This window comes from Pleuronectes platessa, chromosome 1, assembly GCF_947347685.1.
Source record: "Pleuronectes platessa chromosome 1, fPlePla1.1, whole genome shotgun sequence".
Taxonomy (NCBI): domain Eukaryota; kingdom Metazoa; phylum Chordata; class Actinopteri; order Pleuronectiformes; family Pleuronectidae; genus Pleuronectes; species Pleuronectes platessa.
Window position 1 is genome coordinate 28,954,130 of NC_070626.1, and position 25,043 is coordinate 28,979,172.

Sequence of the window (25,043 nt, forward strand, 5' to 3'; positions counted from 1 at the left end):
TACATGTATTTTCTGAATTGTGATAAGTGCTGCTGCTGTTGTTATCTTTGAAATATGGGAGTTTGTTAAAATGATGAATCATTGAATAACATTAACTTTATTTCCCCTTTTTAATAAATGCTTTTGTAATTAAAGTATCTGTAGTCTGTGATTATTTGTGCATATGTATGTGATTGCAGCTGGATTATGATTGCCTGTGCTCGAACTTAGTAGCCTTCACTGTTAATTAAATAATTATTAATATTAAATATTGAGATTATTGATTTGACATTTATCATTATGAGACTGATATTTATAGATTGTATCGTTGGTCCCTGTAACCAGGGTGGTGCCCCGCAACAATAAGCAATGATTACAGATTTGTATTATTCTTAATGGATAAAAGAAATGTTTTCAATAATTATTTTAACTATTATTAATGGATAACCGTATCATTTCTAATTAAATGTGTTACATTTCTTAATTAATAGCTTTATCATTTTTGATTATTTTTAAGAAATAATTGTTATTTTAATAATCATATTTCATGATTATTAATAATTAGCCAACGTCAATTCTACTCCTACTATTGCACAACATAAATGGTGCCCCCGTGTGAGGCATTCTAACTCCAGCTGTATCATAATACTGTACAATAATCCAGATTCATTTTCCCCCAGAAATTAATTTTTGAAGAAAAAGATATTAATTAAATTTTTTTTTTTCCTTCCAAAACTTTTTTTTTTATCCCTCACAACATAAATGGATCCCCGTGTGAGGGCGGAACGCGTCACGCATGCAACATAAATGGTGCCGCTGCTTGAGGCTATCTAACTCCAGCTGTATCATAATACTGTGTACAATGATCCAGAAATAATTTTGAAAGTTATTTCTCTGCAAATAATTTTCTTTTAATTTCTAAATTCCCCTGCACCTTTGCAACACAGGTATACTCGTGCCTTGCGTATCTGTGGTTGGCTGCAGAGTGCAATCGGTGGTTGTGTATTCGCGATGCACAATATTTATGATTAATTTCTTAAAGAGAAAAATAATTTTGGAAATTTATTTCTCTTTGAATTTTTTATTTGTAATCCCTTTGCACCTGTGCCAAACAGGTATACTATTGCCTTGTGTATCCGTGGTTGGCTGCTTATTGCATATTAGTGGTTGTGTCATATCAATGCACAATAATTATAATTAATTTTCTTTAAGAGAAAAATAATTTTGGAAATTTATTTCTCTTTTTGAATTTTCTTTATTCTTAATTCCCTTTGCTAAGCAGGCGTTGTGTATAGCTATGGTTGGTTGCTGACTACGTTTCAGTAGGTTAGTAATATTTTTATTGGAGAATTTCTGCATGCTTTGAATTTCAAGGAGACTAACTAGATTTGAGAGACTAGTTACGAGTAGACTAGTTGTTAACCAACTAGGTCTAAAGGATTGAGCCATCGAGCTATCCTACATAGCGCTACTATATAGACACAGAGTGAAGCTCACCTGTGCATCTTGTGTAGTGTTTATTAAATTTTTATCCGCTTTTAACCTAAGCAAGCTTGAGCGGCCCACCAGGTTCTTTTCGCACTCAGAAGATGAGTAGCCTGGACCATCCTGGGGCAAGGGCTCCCTCAAGGCCAGACGACCTGTCAGAGACAGTCGCCAGTCTGAGCAATTTTTATAGAAATGCTATAATTAAGTTTTTGTCCGCTTTTATCTAAGCAAGCTTGAGCAGCCCACCAGGTGTTTGCGCACTCAGAAGATGAGTAGCATGGACCACACTGGGGCAGGGCTCCCTCAAGACCAGACGACCTGTCAGAGACAGTCGCCAGTCTGATCAATTTTTCTAGTGATGAAGTGAGTGAGTTGAGTGAGTATGATTTAAGTACCTGCGATCGTAAGATTAAAGAACTGTCCATTCACCTGATCAACCCCACTGGCCCGCATCCAAAAATACCCCATGCTCTGGGTCAACTGACACTCCTCTACCAGCAGAGAGCCGAGCTGCAGGCCCAAGAACATGCGAAGGAGCTCCAGGCCATGCAAGCAGCATGTCGAGCGGAGCAGGAGAAAAACTCCCACCTGCGGCATATCATCGAGACCCGCACAGAACAGGACCAGGCGGTGCAGGAGCACGAAGCTCTGCACGGAAGGTCGAAGGTCAGCAGAAAGGGGGGCACAGTCAAACAGAGCTGCCCCCCCTCGAGCTGATATCCCTGATGACAGGGCCAGGAGCTGACGTCATTCCCGGTGAAGCCAGCGGAACAGAGACACTGGGAGAAAAGCTGCGAGCACAGCTACGCAACCCTCTTGCAGAGGAAGCTTTGCTCTGGAGAGCCAGACACACCCAGCAGTCGACCGCTCCAACCCCCTCAACACCAAAGGGGGGGCCGGACTCAACCCCTAGACGTGCAGTGACCTGGGACCGCTATGAGGCACTCCAAATGCCTTTCCAGCGGACACACATCATCCACTCCAGCCAGAAGGAACACATCCTGCACGGAGCCATGCTGATCCACACCACAACGACGGAAGGAATCCGTCCTGGAGGGCTGAAGGAGATTTCCCAGCCTGCCACTCAGGCAGGGGCGCACCATGACTCACGGTCGCGTCCTGGATGGTCCTCCACTCCCGGTGCAAGAGATGAATACTGTGGCACACACAATTCAGAAGACCCTGATGACTCAGCACCCCCTCAAAGAGAGGAAATCTGCACCCGGCAGCTAGAGCCCCTTAAAAAAGACATTTATCGCTTCGACCCAGACAACCGAGGGTTCAACGAAGACGACACCGTGGTTCTGGCAGTTCAAATCCAACTAAATGTGGACCCGGCGCTGGAAGATGACAACTTTCCCCACGCCAAGATGAACCCCAGCAAAGAGAACCAGGAACAGCGACCCTTCCAACAGGGCGCCCCACAAAACCAAGGGGGTGAGGATTTCAACCAGCCCCACAAACAGTTTCGACCTCAGCACCTGAATCCCTCTCAACAGAGGAGTAGGGGCTGGAACAGACGGACACCCTATCAGTACCAGGAGTATAGATGTGGTGACCGAAATCCAACACATGGGATGCATCCTGGGACAGAGGAGTAAATACGGAGATGTGTGGATGAAGCAATGAGAGACATTGTGCCACGTGTTCCTCCAGGCTCCACTGAGAGACCAGACACTGAACCCCGTTGGCGAAACTAGGAGCAGACGCCCTCCTTCTCCACTCCCAAAGATGACTTCAATGACGGGGAAGGACCAAGGCGCTGCCAGAAACCCCCTCTTACCTCCACATCTGAAAAGGGGGGGAAGAAATCCCAACTTTAAAACAAAAAAAACCGCTCAAACCACTCACTCCATCAATAGCTGCATGCTTTAGACCCTCTGTCAGTAAATTGTATAACGTAGTTCAGGTAGTGAACCTCCTTAGACCTCGTTGAGGATTTTGAAGTCGTTACCACTACGGTTGTGCAGCCCTCACGGGTACACTTGGCAATTCAGTCTTGGCAGTGAAATTCCAATATCTGTAGATCTGAAAACCTAGAAATAGGATTTATCATAAATTCACAGATTAGCGAACAACAGAACGTGACTCGCCGTTCTAAATGTTTTGGTTTGACAGGATAACACACATGTTTACCTCAAAACACCAGCACCTACTCAAACATTTTCTTCTGTTCGTGTTTCCACTTTTCTTTCATTTCACTCTTCACCGAAATTCATTGGTATTTTAACTAACTGCCGATAAGCATTATGTGAAATTGAAAGTGTGTGCCGTGTTTTAGAATATATGTTATTTAGCCTGTCTGCCCAGACAATTACCTCTCTCTGTTTAGACTCATGCCTCGAAGACATTTATGCCTCTCTGCCTCATAATGAACTAACTTTCACTGCTTCAACTCCACTCAAGGATTACCTCTCATGGATTATCACTGGACTCTCGACCATAGTTTGCCCTGGAGACCGGGGTCACAGCCCACTCTCCAGACCAAAAGGGGGACTGTTGGGCCAGAGCCCAGCGGGGGGCCCCCAGACACTGAAGCCAAGAGGAGCAAAGGGTTGTTAAACTTTGGGCGGGAAACATCCTCCTGCAGGCTCAAGAATCTCCCCCTGGTGGTGGAGAAATGTCCTGGGGTTTTCCCAGAAACCCCCGCTCAGTTCCAAGCCCCGCCCACTCAGATCCATTTCTGACACTCAATTGGCTTAAAGCCAGCATCATCCTATGACCAACTCCTCAAGGAGGAGGACCTCTCAGGTAGAACAAAACCACTGAGACCCCAATAATCGCTGCCATTTTTACCCTGCTCTGAAGACAACACCAGGCCCCCTTCGGGGCCTCTCAGCTGATTCAGTTGCTAACGGGGGCAACCTTAACTTTAGTTTATCAACCAGAGTTATTTTATATTCATTTCTTTTATTTCTTTATTCAGTCGACGTTTTTATTTTCAAAAGGACTTTTGCTCTTTTAACTTGAAGAGGCCGCGCACAGGAACTCGCTCGCCGGTCGAGCATCACAGACTTTCTTTCCAAATCCACAGCGGCGTTACCGCTGTTCATCCCCTGCAGAAGCGCGAGATTCATTCCGCTGAGGAGCACGAGCTCCACATCCCTGAAGAAGAAGGACGACGTTCATCCCATCGAAGCAGCACGAGCAAATCCGCTGTTTGTCCGGTCCAGCGGCCGAAGACCGCTTGAGAGACCTTGGATTCACTGGCCCGACGCGCACGCACACCGCGAGGGTGGTACAGTAAGAGGCTTTATTGTCTGGGCAGATGTTAATCTAATACGTAGCGTATTGTTTTAATACTTGAATGTATTTGTTTTGTATGAGACCGCCGAGTCTCTAGTGTTAGCGGCGATTCGCCACTTCCGGTTTCCGGTTACGGCCTTGTGCCACAGTTTTTAAGCGCCGTGAGCAGCGTCTCCAGCTCATTGTGACCGTTTGAACAACTTTAAAGAGACTTTACCGGTCAAACCTCAGCACACAACGCCACTTGGGTGCTGAGTGTTAAAGTAAATGTAACTTGTCTCTGACGGTGCTTTTAAGAGCTTTGCTCTCTCCTTGTATGCTCTCTCTCTCTCTCTCTCCTTCTAAACCGACCTATACATACATCCGATCTGTATTTAGAATACAGTTCATGTAACATAGTTAAATCTATATTCAGAGAGGCTGGACACATCTGGAAGCCATGCGGCCGAATGCCAAAGCAGAGACAAAGAATTCTCTTTGTCTGAAAATCCCTTTGTGTAATTCATGTGACGACCACCAGTGTGAGCTCCGGCCACATGGTGTCATTAACATAGACTCCATTTTGAATAACGCAAGTTAAACCCACCATTTTGAGTCTATTATTGCCACGCCTCCTCTCTCCCTCTCCTCCCATTCTGGCTCTAAATTCATAACGGCTCCGCCATCTTGTTTTGTAGTCAATCCGCCATTTTGAGAGTTTTTAGGCCTTGATTCCACGAATCATGATCGGCCGCCATCTTAGATGTGACGTCACCAAGTGACTGCGTCATCGCCACGCCCTCTTTCTTTTTCTCTCTCTCTCTCTCGCTCTCTCACACACCCACACACACACACACACACAGACACACCCACACAGACACAGAGACACATTGATAGACACAGACAGATACACACACACAGATACACATAGATGAATACATGTGTTTTTCTAAGTTGTGATAAGCGGCTGCTGTTGTTATCTTTGAAATATGGGAGTTTGTTAAAATGATGAATCATTAAATAACACTAACTTTATTTCACATGCATACACATAGACATACACACACACACAGAGAGACACTTTGACACAGACACACACACACACACACACACACATAGACAGACATACATAGGTAGACCGCCGGTTTTACATGTATTTTCTGAATTGTGATAAGTGCTGCTGCTGTTGTTATCTTTGAAATATGGGAGTTTGTTAAAATGATGAATCATTGAATAACATTAACTTTATTTCCCCTTTTTAATAAATGCTTTTGTAATTAAAGTATCTGTAGTCTGTGATTATTTGTGCATATGTATGTGATTGCAGCTGGATTATGATTGCCTGTGCTCGAACTTAGTAGCCTTCACTGTTAATTAAATAATTATTAATATTAAATATTGAGATTATTGATTTGACATTTATCATTATGAGACTGATATTTATAGATTGTATCGTTGGTCCCTGTAACCAGGGTGGTGCCCCGCAACAATAAGCAATGATTACAGATTTGTATTATTCTTAATGGATAAAAGAAATGTTTTCAATAATTATTTTAACTATTATTAATGGATAACCGTATCATTTCTAATTAAATGTGTTACATTTCTTAATTAATAGCTTTATCATTTTTGATTATTTTTAAGAAATAATTGTTATTTTAATAATCATATTTCATGATTATTAATAATTAGCCAACGTCAATTCTACTCCTACTATTGCACAACATTTATTTAGATATTTCTGTATTAACGTATTTATTTCCTTTTTTATTTATTTATTTATTTATTTATACTTAAGTCATGTATGGTCCTACATAGATGTGGATACAGATATAAAATTTTGTCTCCCTTTCTCTAATATTTGCAAGAATTTCACCAGCACAATTTTTTTTACCAGTTTTTCATCTTGATGAAACAAATCTGACATATTTAAGGGGCATTTTCTTAATCGGTGAAAGTTTGAATTTAAGAAGAAGATTGGTCCTCAGTTGGCCCAGTACATGATGTGATAAGTGCCTTGGTAGTTGAGTTATGAATACGAGGATTTTGAATATAACAGACTAATGGGAACCAGTTAGAAGCTGTGGTGATGAAAAAGACTTAGAGAAGGTTTTTCTGTCTCCGTGCTGTTTTTTCCTCAGTGTTTTATTTGCTTGTGGACGAATAAACCCAAGTTTTACAGAAAGCATTGAATCAGGATGTGATGAGATGTGAAGTATCTTAAGGAAAACGTGGATTATTGTTATTTCCATTATAATTATCAAATCATAATTGCAACTTTAAGAAGGGGGTTGATTGTGTTAGAGGAGTCTGTGGTTCATTTCCCTTCTCATTCCCACAGCCTGGACCACAACCTTCCCTTAAACCAGGTCAGATGTTTGGCCTGACCTGGTTTATAAAACAGTTCAGTTTAACATGAAATAGAATAAAATCTCTTTCACATTGGCCAATAATACATCTATACACATACACACATACACATGACCATATGATATCGCACAAACTTTTTATATGAAATATTTCCAGAGAGGTGACATATTGCACATTCCACATATTGTTGAGGAGCTTGGGGAAAAGGAATCTTCTGCCAGTCACCACAGACGACACCCTGGTTAAACACAACAGCACTGAGTTGTGTCATTGCTGTGTTGTGTTGTATGAAGCAGTTTGACATGTTTGCATTTCAGCTAAATACCAACAGCAGGCTTATGACTTATTCTAGTATTATTTCTATTGTAACATTTTCATATTATAGTTGAGAAATAGCTGCAACAATTTTTTTCTTTTTTCTTTGATTAAAGAGAGTTAGATTGCCTCAAATTAAATGTTCTTATATCTATTAAAAGAAGTGCTTCAGCCAAATATACACAAGTTATATATCCAGTGGTTAAACATCAGTGCTGTTGGAGTAGCCTGGAACCATGTGATCACTTTATCTCACCTGTGAAGTCTGATCAGCTTCAGGAGGAAGGAAGTCAGGAGTGAAGCAAACAAATAAAATATGAATCAGGCTCTTGACAGTTGTCGCTGGGAAAGAGCTTTGTAACGCATATTTTGAAAAGTGAAAACGCTGCGAGAAAAAAAACACAAGAGCTGTCATAATTAATGTAAGTTAAAAAGTGGAGGAATAATTCATGATACGTATTCTCTCTCTTTTTCCAGAGAGGTCTGTCAGCGTGTGACAGTGCTGAGGACGTTAAAGTGAAGTAGACTCAAATCCTATAAAGTATGAACCTCCCTCTTTAGAGAGAAGGGGGGGGGGGGGGGTGGTGCCTGTCTGCCTCTGGCTCATAAAAGTGTTGAGGATGAGGAGGAGGAGGAGGAGGAGGAGGAGGAGGAGGAGGACGACGCCGGGGCGGCCAGACGCTGCTCACTGCTGATTCTGGAGGTGTAAATGGAGTCATGCTCTGCTGAGAGAGACGGAGGCCGGTGTGCACGCTCCCCTCATCCATCACACATCCGCCCGTCTCTGTGCGGTGGAGCCGGAGACGCTGGGTGCTCTCCAGCCGGGCCCAGGAGATGCTCTGACGGGAGGATGACAGATGACAGATGAGGTGCCGTCATGGCTTCACTAAGAGCTCAGTGAGACCTGTCCTCTGGCGGCACGTCTAAATTATTACCTCGTGTTCCGACCTCATGTGAGCCGGTGAATCTGGTTTTTCCCTCTTATCACTCACCTTCTGCAGATAATAAGATAATCACCCGTGGGCCCCATGCTGCTTAAGTGAACAGACGCCCGCTGCTTTCTGGAGGCTGTGATTTTGAAAATTCATCTTGAGTGTACGATAATCGCTGGGGATGTGTTTTTTTTCCCAGAACTCTTAACGTGGACAGATGCTTCCCACGGAGAGAGAGAGAACCCAAGATCTGAAACTCGTGTGTTCTTTCTATTCCCACACGAGCTGCCACAGAAACACATGTAACACACGTGCGTCTGGAACTCGACAATCATTGCTCGTGTTCGGTGTTCATGTTCCTCCTCGCGTGTCTCCCGAGCAGCCGGCTCCTTTTATCAAACACTTGACACAAACGAGCTCTAATGATGAATCCCTCACACACACACACGCGCTCATTAATGCACGAGTTAAAACACAACACGAGGCCGAGTGTGATCTGCTCCCTCGTGGGGCCGACTCCCTCGCTGCGAGCCGGGGAATGGCGAGGACGCCGCCCCTTCCTGTTTGACCGGGGGGGGCCCAGTAAAGCGTAACTGGCAGGGACACTGGGAGAAAATGTGAACTCGACACATGTTCCTGCCAGACACACCGTGGGCTGCAGTGCTGAGTCGGTGCTTCTGCATGCCAAGCTGGTGTGGAAGGGAAAGTAGGGCAAAACAACGCAAAAAACAAAACACAACAAAGTGGACATTTTTCTCTTCTGAGCGGAAATTAGACAAATATAAAGCGACTACAAGATTTGCATGTATTTGCAAATTGAATTGGAGCACGTCACGGATCCAGCAGCCGCTCTGCAGTCCCACGGCACGTTCGGTAGCTCGGCTCTGAGAGAACATTGCAAAGCTGCAGATCTACTGCAGTAGAATGTGTGTGATGGTCATTGGATTGAGCGAGTTGAACCTTTATTAAAGGGACATTCCTACCTTTCTGTCCAGACTTCCAGTTCGTGATATCGCACCAGAGGAAAATCCATAAAATGCATGAAATGAACAACTTCACTTCTTAATATCTAGTTTCTAAATGTCCAGTATATGCTATTTTAAAAAGAAAATTCCATTTAAGTCATGTAAATATATCTAAGATGATCAAAAGTTGAGGATATCCGTGAATTAGAGGCTTCCCTTGTTTTCAATCGTCCCTTTTTAATTCATCTCAGTAAATCACAGCCTCATTAATATCATCAATTAGCAGCAACAAGGCGCCAGCAGAGGGCATCAATAAGGCATCGTCCTGCCCGGCAGCCGTTTGTAGGGCACCTCCACGAGCCGCATCTAACAAGAGCCCAGAGGAGGCAGGAACCAGGAAGAGGAGGCGAGAGCCGCGGGCCCATCAGATGCTTCTGGGACCTAAATGTGACAGTTAAGTCGGGCCAACATATTCCTGCCATGTTGTGCTGCGGAGCGGTAGTGAAGCTGTCAGCTCGCCTCCGAAAACCCCGAAAAGCACCAGTCAGGCACAACTGGGAAGTAACTGGTTTGTCTCAGACACACGTCAGAAGCAATCACAGGCCGCTCTGGGTCGGACTGTGGGAGCTGTGGTTGTTGAGGCTCCTCCTCTCGCTGCAGCTCTTTTCTGTGATAAACCGTTTTTTACCTTTGATGTTCAGAGTGAGCTCTATTAGTAATGACCCCCCCCCCCCCCCCCCCCCCCCCCCCTCCCTCCCTGGGAGCAAACAACCTCCTCCCCTGAGATGTCAGATAAACAAGCATCTGCATGGATTATAAAGTATGTGTGAAGCAAACTATCATCCAGCATCTTTCTTTGGCTCCGCAGTTAATTTAATCCAGATGTGGAAGTAACCAGATTAGGAGCACGCCTGCCAGATCTCCACTGGATGCAGCCAATCGCGTTATGTATGAAATGCACGGCAGGAATACACAAATATTTCCAGTGAGATGCGGTGGAGACGTGCGGTGGCAGCTGCACAGGCTTCCGGCCTCGTGGCTGTTTCCTCGGAGCGGGGCCGTGTGCCAAGAAGGAACTAAGTCCCTTGCAAATCCATTCAGTGGGAATGGTTGTCATCCCTCCAATCCATTCAAATTTGATTTGGCAAAATGTGCTTTGCATGACAGAACCTTGAACTCCAATTGGGGGGGGGGGGGGGGGGGGGGGGGGGGGGGGGAGGTGAATGACGCACAGGCCCCGGAGAAGCTAAATGAGTGAGGAGGAGGATTCCCAGGGCTCATACAAAACACTTGATTAATAAATGTAATACTTCATCTTGAAATGACACTTTGTGCAGCTCGGGTGAAGGCTAATGGATTTAGGCTGCAGTGTGCAGTGGATATGGGGGGGGGGGGGGTTAGCTCTGAATGAGAAGGCCGTGGGTTTGAACCCAGTGGCTGAAGCCCCCTCTCTGTACAAACTGTGTCTCGTTGGTTTTCTTTTACCACGAAACGTTAGGGCCACAAAGGGAAAGAAATGATCCAAGATTTTGTCAATAAAGTCGTAATATTACAATATACTGTAATTGTTATTATTTTAGGACACGTGACATGTGAAAGGGGGAAAAACAGAAGATGTCACTGTCGCTTGTGTTAAAATAAGGAATGTGGAAAATCTTAGTTTCACAAATCATCAAATACTTAATGTCATTTCTCATCAGTTCCACATAAATATCAAAACTTGAAAAGAACTAAATCTTATTCTATGACTTTAATCCTGTGACATTGACATTTTTACTTGTTAAATTCAACTTTATTCTCATAAAATGACGCCTTTCTTCTCATATACAACTTAATTAATAATATTACAAATACAATACCGTATAATTATGACTTTATAGCAATTTTTCTAAATAACTTTCTCCCTATGCCTTAATTCTGAGTTTTTCTCGAAATTTAATGAGTCATTATCAGATTCCACTTCCAGATTCACAAGTTCAAATGAAAGATCTCTGCTCGATGGCGTCTGTCAGTTATCGAGTTCATCAAATCATCTTCCAGGTCAAACAGCACGTCAGCGTTTCATTGGGTCTCCAGTCGATCCAGTCACCAGTTGTGTAGCATAAGCAGTTGTGTCTTTGTTGTGTTGCCTCTTTATGGCTTTTTTCCTGTACAAACATTGACCCTGTCAGGCCCAGCAGACCTCATGGGGACCAGAGCTGGATCCTGAAGAGGCATCACATCCTTTCTGAGGTCAGGACTCAGATGTGAAACATGGTGAGGTGAAGGTTAGATATGGATCGGTCATGTTCACGGGTTCAGGTTCTGGTTAGGCTTTTTCCAAAATGAATGGAAGTCCCCTGGGTGGTCGTGTTTAAATCATGTCTGAGTATAATTGTAGCTGTGTGAGGGTTGAAGTCCTCTCTCAGACGATCCAGTGACTAATGAAAGTGAAGAAACCAGTCTGTTGAAACGTGATTCATCATGTTTTTGTTACAAAATTTAAAAAAAGGCTCCGCTTCAGTGGATGTATTAAAATAAAAGCCCCGACCCAGAAAGCAGGAGAGAAATAAGTGTTATAGACTCTGAGCAAACAAAGAGAAAGATAAAGCATCCAGGATAAAATTAGAAAAGTGTGTGTGTGTGTGTGTGTGTGTGTGTGTGAGTCTGTGGGATCGACTGAAGCTACTGTATATTACATAATATCACAGTCTGGAGGCTCTGACGTGTTTTCTCTCTTTAGCGAATCAATAACGTTCATCACACACCAGCCGAGGAAATGGAAATCTGAAACGTCTTTTGTTTCCTAACGAGAGAGAAAATCCAGGAGAATAAAGGAGACTTGGATTTGACTTGTAAAGTAAGATGAGACTTGAAAAGAGCTGGTTGAATAATGCATCGCTCTGTATTTGACTGTGTGCGACTTGCAGTGCATGCACAGAGAAAAATCTGTAAAGTGATAATAACTTTATTTGTGTGGCTCATTTACATTTAAGGCATTAAAACCAAAAGGGGAAGTAAAAAATAGCCCAAAATACAACTTCCTGTCTAAAAATACAAGAAAAAGCTACAGTATGGAGCCGATCATACAAATTCATGTTTAGTCTAATGAAGAATATTCAGAGAAAATTAGATTTAGGTTATTAAATGAACTCATCAGACAGACAAGCAGGTGAATAACAACCATTACAGGTGGAATTACATTCTGTGTGAGGGGCGTGCACGTTAGGAGGAGGAGAATGTGGAGGCTGCGTTTTACATTCATTTTGAACAATTGTTTCTTGAATGTGGAAAATAGGCTATTATCTGCACCACTGGCTCTCATCATATCATTCAATTTAATTTAATCTACGCGTCCTAAGTTTTCTTGTTGCATGCACCGAGTGAGAAAACATGGAATTAACCTTTTTACAACACGTGTAATTGTTGCTTTGCTGAATAACTGTTGTTCGTGTATAATCCCCGTTGTGTTTTATCTCTTGAATTTATACCTCGTGGTGAAGTTAATTAACCTCAGTTCAGAGAAAGCGTTTCTTATTATTCCCGTTAGCATCAGCGGGCTAAACATCCTGTAACTCTCCATTTGTACTTTCCACAGCAAACCTTAAAGATTGAGGTTAATTATGTTTATCGTTTAACTCGTTTTAAAAATAAAAAGCCCTCAGCCCAAGTTGTGCAGTTCAGCATGAAGCTGGTTCACAGTTAGAGCGGCGAATTAAAAAGCACCAATTAAAGACCAGAGGTTTGCATGGATCACATTTTAAAGCTTTTACCGTGTAAAATGTCAGCGGGCGAATGAAACGTGAACATGAAATTATTATTTTTAATCCATTTGATCCGCGACAGGTGACACACATATAACTTTGCCGTGATAAAGTGACCCGGTCTGCCAGACAGGGGTTTAAACACCATCTGTAATCCAGGCTGTTTGACCTCACACTTTATGAGAGGGACTCGTTCCAGCTGCTTCTGGAGGGACAGTCTCTGCCTCAGCTGATATCAGCATCATTATTTAGTGGCTTCTCCTCGAGGGAATTAGCATTCGGGCTCTTTTTAGATGAAGAATGAAATTATGTGTCTCTCTCTCTCTCTCTGAAGTCTGGAGCAGCGACTTTATTTATGGCTTCGGTTCATCCAGGGTCTGCTGGTCACTTAGAAATGAGGATTTAGAGGAATTATTGTCAATCAGTGATAAATCCGGCTCGTAATCTGTCACAGATCCACTCTCGCTTTTTTCCTTTCGGTGTCTGATGAAGGCCAAAGGAAGTGCCCTGGAGAATTAGGGTCACTTCTGACACTTGATACGCTCAATGTGAATAATCTTCATGTCCAACAGGTGACTCGTCAATGCAATGCAGGGTTGGAGCTTCACTGATCCTTCAATCTGAGTCCAGCAGCAGGTCCTTACATGCACGGGCGAGGACATATCATCTGAAGCTCCTCAATAAGATGTAAAACACGAGTGAGATTGAAATGCATCGAAGAAGCTTCATGCATTGACCCTGATCTGCCTCGGCCGTTTTAATGCTTTGCGTCTGGTTGATGTAAATTCTGTGTTTCCCTTGATTAGCCTTCTGGTTCCATCCATGTGTTTGAGGCTGTGTTCGGGGCCCCGGGGACCGAAGGGGCCTCAGAGGAGGAGGAAGCCAAAGCTGGAGTCAGAGCTATATTCTCTCAAAGCGTGTTTGAAGCCACATGATTGAAGGCAGACGTTTCAGCTTCTCCTCAAACAAACTCACATATAGAAAATGCTTCTGTGAAAAGCACACAACTGATCAGGTGATCATGCAAATGTCTGTTTATTGATCATCACATAAATGTATGTTTCCCCCAAAGATTCTCTATCACAGTTTAATGACTTTTCATTTATTCAACATTCGCTTGCACAGTTAAATCTGATTAACCAATAGACACAGAAACCTCAAGAAGTTTTAACAAAATACAATTAATTTCTATATTAAAAATTACGAGTACAGTTTTATATTAAATATATAACTATAGTACTATATTTGCAAAAAGTTAAAATGTCAAGAATAAAGTTAAGATACAATTCAGAAGTTATGTGTGCACATTACTAACGATTGTTATCTGATATCTGCAACAATATTGTTTGCCTATTTGCTATTGGCTGTTTTCAGAATCTCTAAAAAACTTAGAACATAACCGTGTAAACATGAACATTAATAATGAGCAGAGAGATTTTTGAGCTTTCCACAATCTAAGTGTTGGACTCATTGAGAAGAAACTCTCATTTAAGTGTCTTTTAGAAGCTAAATGTTATATCAGGTGGTTTAAAAATACATCTTGGGCTGTTTTAAGCTGCTCTAAGTGAAACCGGGTGAATCTGCAGACAGAGGTTTTCTGGGTTCGTCTCTATCAGCAAAGTCAGAGCAGGCGAGAAAACAAAGTGAGGTCTGGGCTGAGGGATTAAGAGAAGAAGACGACGGCCCAGAGCAAAGAGCTGCTGCCGCCACGATTAGTTTTTTTCTGAGGCGACTGATTCACATTAAAACCTATGAAACCATTTCTGTTCGCTGAGGACACACGAGAAAATAAGCAGACGATTCATTTTTCTCTAACTGTAGCAAAAAAATCTATAACAACAACCCATTTGCTTATTTTAGATTCATATGTGATTTCTGAGCGTATCGAGCATCTGTCTGGGTTAGAGGGTGTAGCGGGCGGCTCAGGAAATCAAACCTGATGCGGAGGCTTAAGTCTCAATACCATCGTGAACCAGCAGCAGCACCTCGAGTCCTGAATCAGAAATGAATCCCTCTCAAAGTCCTGTGTTGGTTTTCTTTACACAAGTGTATTTAAATGTGTTCAGAAGTGATTCACAAGTGCCTGATGTGTTTGCATCAATGAATCACAAGTGACACTCCTCAGCAACACAATTGAAGGTTCATTAAGCTCCATTGTGTTGATGATTACTGTTCATAGGGTTTATATATATATATATACATATATATATGTGTATAGTCTGTAAAGTCGTGTTTATTAGTTCACATTCACTGCAGATAACCATAAACCTAACCCAGGATTTAAATTCTGAATACACAGAATATAAACTCACTCAATGTTCGGTCCAAATCGATTATGTTTCCCTGTTGCTCTGATTAATTTCTGTATTTTATCGATATGTTATTGATACAAACCCATTGAACGTCTGGTTGTCTTTATCTTCACTGCCTCCATCACACCGAGCAGCAAACACCACAGAAGAATGAGCAGCATGAAGTGGAATTCATCTGCTGCCGGATATTCAGGTAGAATTTGTGAATATAGTGAATATTTCCAGTTAGTCCCGGCCTCATCCCTTAAATATAAAATGTATGAAAATTCACTATATCACAGGACGTTTATTTGAATTGGCACCAAATTGCATTACATCATTTGCATTTTGTTCATTTTATCAAAAGTGATGAATTAATTCTTAAGTTATAATAAATAAATCCTGGATCCGTTCCCTGATCCATGTGGATCCAAACATTTGTGGGCTCCTCCCCTAGGTGATGCTCCACCCCCTTTTTATCTACATACATATACTTATGCGTATGAGTATGAGCTTATTCTTTTGTGTTTTCTTTTGTTGTTGTCGCAGTAAATGAAGACAAACAATTGAAAAATCAATGCAACACATTGTCTGCGTTTGGTCCATTATCGAATTTGCAGAACATAAAATTTAACCGACAAGACTCGTAAGATAAAAGTAATCGGCTCAAGATAAACATAACCAAGAATAGATAAACAACCCTAAATCATGAAGATAACAACTTGTGTACAGTTATAGCTCGGCCACATAAATCAGCGAAATAATTAATAGAAATACATGTTACCCATAATATTTAATACTAAATGTGAAGTGACAAATTACTGATGAAAATACAAATAATCATATTCTGGTGTCAAATCCATTCTTCTTCCATCAAATGAAGACAAATGAAGACAAACAGATTGAAGAGCCACGAGAACGTCAACGTGGAGACACACAGGGAGCTTCACATGTTGTGTCTTTCACGTGTTGTGTCTTTTTGCGTGGACGGATGCGGAGCGGCAGACACACATGAGCAGGATCTCCTTCTGCGTCTGAACGTCAATATCTGAATTTATGTCACCATTTGGCCTGTCACAGGGCTTTTACTGGAGCTAAAAATCATAAACACTTTTACAATTTAATCAATATCCTGAAAGATGCGGAGCAGCGATGAGTGTTCCCTTTCTCCCGACACATAGGTGCCGAACACGCTGATACAACTTGAGCGTAATTTATGTTCTGAGCGGCTCCGCGTCGCCACTCGAGCTGTTCCATGTCCCTCGCTTGATTGAAAAGGAAAATACGATTTTTTTCTGCAGCGCTCGTAATGAGATGCCCTGCACAGCAGCTGATAGTGTGCTCCAAAAAAAACAACAACAACAACAACAACACACAGCTAATGGCTGCAGTGATGAAGGAGGAGAGGATCAAACGCACAAGTGTGATTCTTCTTTCTCCCGAGCCAGGCAACACACTGCGTTCACCGTCTTAAGTCTCATGAACACAAATTAAAATGAGCCCTGATTTGATGCGGTTCAAACAGAAATGCAAACACTGGGCGAAGTCACGCCTCAGAGCTTGAGTCACAGAGCGACCTGAAGGGAGCAGCAGTTTGTTGAGTGTGATTACAAAGTGGAGTTCAGGGAACGTCCCGACAAACCGACGGCTCCACCTGTGGCTGTTCACCACCTCGTACGTACACACCGGGGATCCACCTGTCGCTCAGTTAGCCTCCGACTCTCCTCCGCACTCATTCTGGCAGATGCCGTTCGGTCAACAGCTATTTGCACCTGGAGTGGGAAGCTAGTGGGGCTGTTTACTGGGCCGGTGGGTGCATCCAGCCACAGCAGATGATGTTTGCAAACCAGTAGCAAACTAAAGGGGCCTCGTGGAGCTGATCTACCTCCGCCAAGGCCAAACCATCTCCTTATGAAAACTAGTGTAATTCTCTAGATCTGCACAGAATTGTAAATATCAAGGCCCTGAACATACCTGGGTCGAGGGATAAGAACAGAGGATGTTGCCTCATGTTAAGTCCTATGAGACGCGTTTGTGAATTTGTGAATATGGATTATACAAATACAATTGGACTGATTGATTCATCCAAGAGCTGTTCTCTCAAAAATCAACTCACCTTTTGAAAAACACACTTTCCTACAGCGTTAGAATCAACTCGTTTTATTAAGTCACAAAGTTTAAAGATGATCAACTTCTGATCACACGTTAAATCCCGGGATTCCAGGATGAAAGTTCCCCCCCCCCCCCCCTCTCTCTCTGTGATTGTGACTTCAGCTCATTTTGTTGGAGTCGTTACCAGACAAGTTTGCCAGTTTGATGGCTAATGGATTTCCTGTGGATCACCTGTGCTCATATCTATCTCCCCCCAGTGCTAAACTGGTGAACTAGAGATGGCCTCCAGCATGTTTGGTGATGACTTCTCTACCTCAACCTCACAGGACTTCCTGACGTCTTTCTGCTATACAGTTGCATTATTAATTGTCGCATTGGAATAATTTGCGACATCCTGTCCTGTACCAGCAAATCAAAAAGAGAAATTAACATGATATGAGTATAAATAGCTGCTGGGTGATTCTTTTGACCGAGGAACAAATAGACATTGTGTTACAGCTGCTGACAGAAGTCCTGGCAGATTTTACATTTTTTTGTTATTTGTGTGCACAAAATAATAACTTGTTCCCACACAATAAATATCTTGTGCACAAAAGACAAATAACGTGTATGCTGCTGCACACTTTGGTTACTTTGTGTGAAGCTCATGTTTGTGCAGCCAAGGATTTCCCTAGAAGAGCAGCAGGAATTTTATTACATGACATTCAGAGAAGAAAATAAGAGCAGAGTTCTCTCCATTGTGGTGCAAACAAGATATTTATCATGTGCAGAACAATTTAATATGTTGCGTGCACCAGATGAATAAATATCATCTGTCGGGAATTTAGAATGATTTTCTTTTACTGCTCATTTAAACGTTTCCCAACTGATTCTTGTCAGAGTGAGCGACCTGATTTTGGGAGGGAGGTTTTCTCTTTGTGTTTCTGCAGTTGGCCTCAAGCTCTTTGAGTTTTTTTCACCGCCGCCCATTTGACTTGACACTAAAGCCTCTAAACCAAGGTGCTGCTAATCCCATGAATTAAGACCGTGCGCCTTACAGAGAACAGAGCGTTCAATAAGGTCATTATGTTATTATTATAACGAGGCAGTTTGATGATGAGTAGGAAAAGGCCCCGGTGTTCCTGAACACCTCAATAATGACTCTGTTCCATTCAAGAGGCCCGGGTCATTAATATCATTATTTCCACCAGTGCTTCTCCTCACCTGCTTTCATTTCACACTGAACTCTGGAGACCTGGACTTTATTTTTTTAAAGTAAAGACTCAACTAAAACAGCTAATTGAACCACAAATTTTCCACATTTTTAATTAACTAAATAACTTTTGGTTCATAGCTCTGTTAACAGGCTGCCGCTGGAAAGGCGGAACAAGCTGGTGATGAAATAAGAAAACCAGAGCATCTCATTTCAGTCTGTCTGTCTAAGTGGCTGATGAAGGACACAGTAGTTGACCTGGTCCTCAGGAGGACGTGGCCCCTGAATAGAGACACATATATGGTACTTCCTCCCCCTGTCCCCCTGACCCCTTGGCCCCCCTGGTATAAAACCTGCAGAAACCCCAGAGGAGTCGATGTGAGACCACAACAAGAGTTTCTAACCACGGACACATGCAGGAATGAAAACAACAAAAAGAAAACAAATATCACAAGATGAAAAAGTGGAGCCTCAGACGTAGAAGACACCGAGGACGAGGTCAGCAGAGCTTCTGGTGATAACAACCTGAGATGAGCTGTAAATGAAAAACACGTGATCTCGGCGTTGTCGTGTCAGAAATGTCAGAAAATCACTGTTTCTGCCACTGAGGTTTAAAAATGCTCCTCTGGTCGGTTTGAATCCTCGTTCTTCTGAGTTCCTGCTTATCTCCAAAGTGACCACCTGTGCTTTGTAGCTCTGGGCCGGTCCCCCCAAATCCAAAATGGACGTTTACCTGCAGCAGTTTCACTCACTTTAAGTATTGGAGCGGCCGGCGTCACCACAGAATGGTTAATGTGCCACAGCCTCTGTGTTGTGACTCCGTTTTTTTAACCTTCATATTTAATTCTTAATGTTTCTGTTGCTGAATCTTTCTGGCTGACAGGTAATACATATTAATGTGAATACATAGTGAATATTGTAATACGCTGCATAATACACACATCTGCTGCAGGCAGTTGACCCCTTGAAATGTGGAGGCCAGATTTTTTTATCTGATTTTGACGTCGCTGAATATTCAGCCGTTTTTCTTTTTTCTTGTTTATATACCAGTTTGTTTTTTGTAGATAAAAATCACTGAGCAGCATCAAGAAAACTGTAAAACAGATCTAACAATTCATTTATGTATTTACAAGGTTCTTGCATTCAGTTTCTACTTTCAAATGATTTCCCCAGAATGCCTCAGTAATCAGAAGACGGGGGTATCTCGGCATTGTTATTACAAAAGGAAGAATTATTTCGTATGTATATATATATTTCTTGTTTTTCCAATTTTGACTGAGCCTGCGGCCGATTTGCCAGAGCTCTGTTTTCAGAGAGCAGTTGCGGAGGCACTGGGATGGTGGCAGCAGAGGGAGCTTGTTAAAATAACAACAGCTCCTGCTTTCATGGGAGAATGAGTCTGCTGATGGCTGAAGGCACGCTGAGCAAAGATCTACAGGGTTTGTGCAATGCCAGTGCCAAATGGACCTGCCCAGACCAGTATGGTGCAGTGGGAGTGAGAGGGTCCACGGACACAGCGAGGCTCCTCCTTCTGCTCAGTGCAGAAGCAGCGTTATTTCCCCTGAAAGGTGTTTGTCAAAATGACCGAAGCCATTTGTACGTATCCTGCATTTATCACAAAGCAACAACAAAAAGGAGTTTGATGATTTTGTGCAGAAAACAAAAGCAAACATCACTCAGCTTTTTCTGAAAAATAGATAAGAGATATTTTATTTTATGTAGGGTATAAACCAGTTGTCAGCACTGCTCTGGTTTACAATGGAGCCCCTTCATTTACATAAACAAGTAATGCACTTTAACTCAGTTCCGTGTGCATGTAGGGTTTGTCAAGTGTTGTTGAGAAGGAGTGTGGTGATCCATATTTCTAATTTTTAAAAGGAATGATAAATAAAGAAGTAGCTTTGTACGTGTGGCAAGTGAAGGCCACGCTACTCTCAGGTACACGGGACAATGATGGCTCCGATTACTGTCGCTGGTAATAAAGGGAACTGTGATATAAAGCCTCCGGTGGCTTGAGTGTGTGTAGCAGCTTGCATGTTAATCACATCTGCGTATTTAGCACTGATAAAAATTTTGCCTAAACAATCTGCACTCTATTTGTGAAAGTAAAAAACTGATCATTTCTATGAAAGAAACACAATTTATCTTCCTCGATGGCTCATTAATGTGAGTTTTAAGAGAGAGTTTGTCATCCAGCCAGTTATTTATAATTTTTAACTCTTAATTTCCACCAGTTTTTGATATTTAAAATCATGGTTGATTTGGGATCTGGTGAAGAGCATGTACAGTAATTGATCTGATCTGGATTTAATACTAGTCTGAGTTTAGCAGGAGCATCTTGTCTGACTCAAAGGTTTAGAAAAAGACTAGTAAAGAAAGTTGTGTCAGTTCTTTGTCAATGGATTTGAATGCAGCTATTAATGATTGATGCTCCTCTAGGTCATTTACATACAGTGAGGAAATAACAACATGAGAAATTAATTGGTTGATGTTGGTCTCTTCATTTCAACGATTTACATTCCATCCGTTTTTATTGATTGAAACAAAGACAGGACTTTTTAAATAAAGGCTCCACCACGTTCAAGTCGAGACCTCAACTCCAGCACTCGTCGAGCTTGAACAGGAAAGCGTCTCAACCCGAGGACGTTGATTTCACTGCAGTCGTCCCACAATGCTTTGCAGCGCACCTCCAGGTGCCTCTGGATCACGAGCGTTCAATCTCCTTCAGTCCTGAATCGGCCCTCAGCATCAAATTTCATCCAATTTGAAGCAGACCGGCGTGAAAGGCAAATGATTACGATCGGCTCCGTTCAGACAGACGTCTCTTTAAGGAGCGGCAGCAGAGTGTCAAACTTTGTGCTCCAGTGGGAGGGCGGCAGGGTCCAGTCCACACTGCTTCATCTGGACGGACAGATCGAACAGGTAGTCGTAGCATTCACACCTAAAAGTGAAGCAGTGTTTTAGACAAAAGTTTACACTCTTAGTCATAAACAAGGTCAGAGAGGTAAATAGCACTGGAGGGGGGGTTGGAGAGGGGGGTGGGGGGGGGTTAATACTCACATGGTCTTGGCTTTCTCCCACGTCTCGCCCCAGACGTAAACTCCATGCCGGCGCACGAGGACTGCGCACGTATCTGGGAATTCCTCCATCGCTACAGCCATCCGATCTTTCAAGTCCTTCTCCTCGGGCGTATTTTCAATAATTGGCACCACCAGGGTTTCATCGTACCTGTGGAAGTGCAGCACACAAAAGATATAAACTACACCCGGGCTGGAAACTCTCTGAGACGTCAACGTTTGCCATTAGCTTTTAAAAGTGTGAGTTAACGTTTCAGATAAAGACAATAATCAATCCTGAAATGAAGAGTGTAAATTCACTTTCTTTCTGAAGTGCAACACGGCCTGTATTACACAGATCAACAGGTTTTATCCTGTTAGCTGGTGAGAAAAGTCAGGCAAGACAGGACATATTCCTGAGATGCCAACAAAGATCTTTTTATATAATCGTGTGCGTGTAAACACAAAACACTGTGTGATGAAATGTTCCTCCTCCCGCAGTTCACTGCTTGTACCCTGGTTATGCTTTTCTTAACCCAAATGAAGGTGATAACTCAGACGTGTGGATTTCCACAGCACAGATGGCAGCTGCTGAACTAGGACAAGATGGAAATGTCTCTGATCTTTGTACATTTACTTCACAATAGGGTCAGATGTTATTATAGGACATTGTTTACTCCCCACTCTCTGTCTCGACCCTCGAGAGTTTTGGGGCAGTGAGTGAATATGAACTTTGTACCATGGACACACTCCTCCACCACAGAACTGAACATTTCGATGACAGCCTCCATTACGTCATAATGACAAACTTTCCTAAAGCTCCACGTCACCGCTCCTCCCTCCCCTCATACGTACTGGTAGTTGGTACGGCCCATGCCCTTACGGATCCCCTTGATCATCTCCTGGTGGGTGATCCTGAACTCTTTGCCAGGGTACAGCAGCGTGGCCATGACAGCAGCCTTGGAGTGGGTGTGTATCACCGCCTGAGCCCCTGGATTTTTTTTAACAAAGCAAAAGCAGATTTGGATTTTTTATTCCTATGTTATCTACAGGTGTGGGCTTTCTGAAATGATAATTGTAACAAGGCAAGAGATGACTGTGAATTAGAATGCCCACGGTGGGATCACGGCGGTGAAGTTCTCTGATTTATTTTGTGGAAAGTAATATTACAAATTTATCCAAAAGACTAGAATCAGTGCTTTTTGCAGTTTTATGAACAAACAGACAAGTTTCAGGAAGTAAAGTCACAATCTCCTCTTCTGCTCCTGAGTTATGACGTTGAATAAAGTTTTTTAAAATCATTCTTTTCTTCTCCAGAACATTAGGAGGTCTTTTTGAAATTAGAGGAAAACCTCATTTCCATTCAGCCTTTTAAATATCATATATTTAAACATAATTTTCTTTCTTTGTGCTGCACTAAGTCACTGATTTCATCTGAAAGGAAATAGGTGGGAGTCAGACTACTGGTCAGCTCCATCACCCACTGACTTCACACTGTGGTGCCTATGGGGGACATGGTGTATGACTCACCTCTCATTGTGTAGGCATTCATAAAGAGCGGCGTGCACTGGCTCTTCTTTAACTTCTTGGAGGGAGGCGGACAGCTGATGTCCCTCTCCTCCATGTCACACACAAACAGGTCTTCGGGCTGAGCAGCACAAATCAGAACAAAAGGTAGGAATTACTTGAAAAAACTGCTCATTTAAAAACTGCTTGAATATGACTCAACGTCTCTGTCAAGCAGAGAAAGATTTCACAGTGTGGTAGTTGCTCACCTGTATTCTCTCCTTCTGGATCCCGGATGGTGCGATGTAGATGTGCTCGCTATGAGATACAGGACACACAACATGGTTGGTCTTCATATCAGGGAAAGGGACAGTAGAGTTGTTGTTTTGTGTTACATCCAAAATATGTTTTTGTGTTAAAAGGTTTAAAACGATGTCGCAAATTTGTCTCTGTATCAGTTTTACTCCTCGTTCATACTAACATGCCTGAAACGAATATCATGTGAGCACTACTGTACAAGGTCCTTTGGTTTATAAGTGCAGAAAGACTCAGGCTACACATAATAGCTCGTCTCCTACGCCTGAAGGATTTACCTGCCCAACAGAACAGGTTCAGAAACGCTTGTTATTGATTATCCATGTTGCTGCCCTGATAGTCGTTGCTGAAAAGGAGGTCATGTGATGAGAGCCTGACGAATCAGTGAAGGCTACATCATGACCGAAAACACCCAATCAGCAAGGGGAGTGTCTTTGTTATTGTTTCCAAGCGTCTCAGATTTCTGCTGAAATGCAGCATCGAACCGAAACTTTGTTTAAGCAGCTCTAAAACTCCACAGAAGTGTGGAAACCAAGCGTATCCGCAGCAGAGTCGTTTGGATGTGGCCTTAATTTGGGGATTTGAACTTTGGATGTACTATCCAGTTGCTCCAGTCATTCTTTGTAAAATGTCTTGGAGAATGTCAGAGTGAGCCCCTATCAGAATACTCGACATTTCTAATATGCAACAATTGCAAAACTTGGGGGGGGGGGGGGGGGGAGAGAGAATACAAATATCTCAGGATAACGAAGAGGACCCATGCATTTAGAAGCCGCCCAATTTAGATGCGAATCTGGAAAGATGGTGAGATTCCAGAACAGGTCAGAGCGTCTTTTGTTTTCACCTCAAAGAAAATGTTTTGGCTTGTGCTGGCTTGAAACTCTCCAGCTATTGCAAAACCTGACGGAGTCACAAAAGCTTTTCTTTCCATAAACCGGGCCCAAAACTTTAAAGCACTTATTGTAAGTGATTCTTTTTATTTCTGATATTTTTCAGTGCTTTTTGTGGATCAGGCTCTGATCTTCCAATTTCTTGAAATATAAATTGAACATGCAATGTAAAAAACTGAAGTGACTCGTGTTGTGAGTCAGCTTCATCACTTTTCCTGAACAAGGTCTCGTCACTGTTGGAAAGTTGCGTTCTATAGCCGTGGCCAAACAAAACCACAATGAGAAAGAAGACTGAAATGAAAAGTATACTAACACTGCATTGCGATGTTTAACACACATGGACAATGATCATATTTTTAACTCAAGTCTTGAGCGGTTTAACACTTCCCCACAGAAAGTAGAGGATACAGTCACTGTACTCTTCTTTATCTCACAACAAACGCACCAGATAAAGGAGCACCATATTGATTTTGAGTGCAAGTTCTGGTGAGGCTGCCTCCGGCTCTGACTCATCTCTGAGTCAAACCAAAGCAACTGCAGAAAAAAAAACTTAAAATGCAGAGCTGCACTCACTGAAAATATAAATACACTTATTTTTTTGGTGGAAAATGTTTGACAACACTCCCGGCTCTTCAGCTCACTGCAGCTAAACCATACAGCTCTT

General features: G+C 42.5%; 1 protein-coding gene across 1 annotated transcript; it reads right to left on the minus strand.

Moving 5' to 3' along the window:
- Positions 1 to 20,732: 20,732 nt before the first annotated feature.
- LOC128441267 (methylthioribulose-1-phosphate dehydratase) lies at positions 20,733 to 24,171 on the minus strand. Its single transcript, XM_053423754.1, has 6 exons — positions 23,768 to 24,171; positions 23,444 to 23,492; positions 23,199 to 23,316; positions 22,524 to 22,659; positions 21,673 to 21,840; positions 20,733 to 21,553 (listed from the first exon to the last, which is right to left on the minus strand). Exons 3-6 carry the CDS (start codon positions 23,290 to 23,292, stop codon positions 21,460 to 21,462), a joined length of 492 nt encoding a protein of 163 aa, XP_053279729.1. The 5' UTR covers positions 23,293 to 23,316; positions 23,444 to 23,492; positions 23,768 to 24,171; the 3' UTR covers positions 20,733 to 21,459.
- Between the last annotated feature and the right edge of the window lie 872 nt (positions 24,172 to 25,043).

Coding starts and splice junctions, on each gene's coding strand:
- LOC128441267 (XM_053423754.1), bottom strand. CDS start 23,292: ATGGAGGAGAGGGACATCAGCTGTCCGCCTCCCTCCAAGAAGTTAAAG. Junction 22,660..23,198: donor GAATGCCTACACAATGAGAG/GTGAGTCATACA, acceptor AAAAAAATCCAG/GGGCTCAGGCGGTGATACAC. Junction 21,554..21,672: donor TGGGAGAAAGCCAAGACCAT/GTGAGTATTAAC, acceptor CTTCACTTTTAG/GTGTGAATGCTACGACTACC.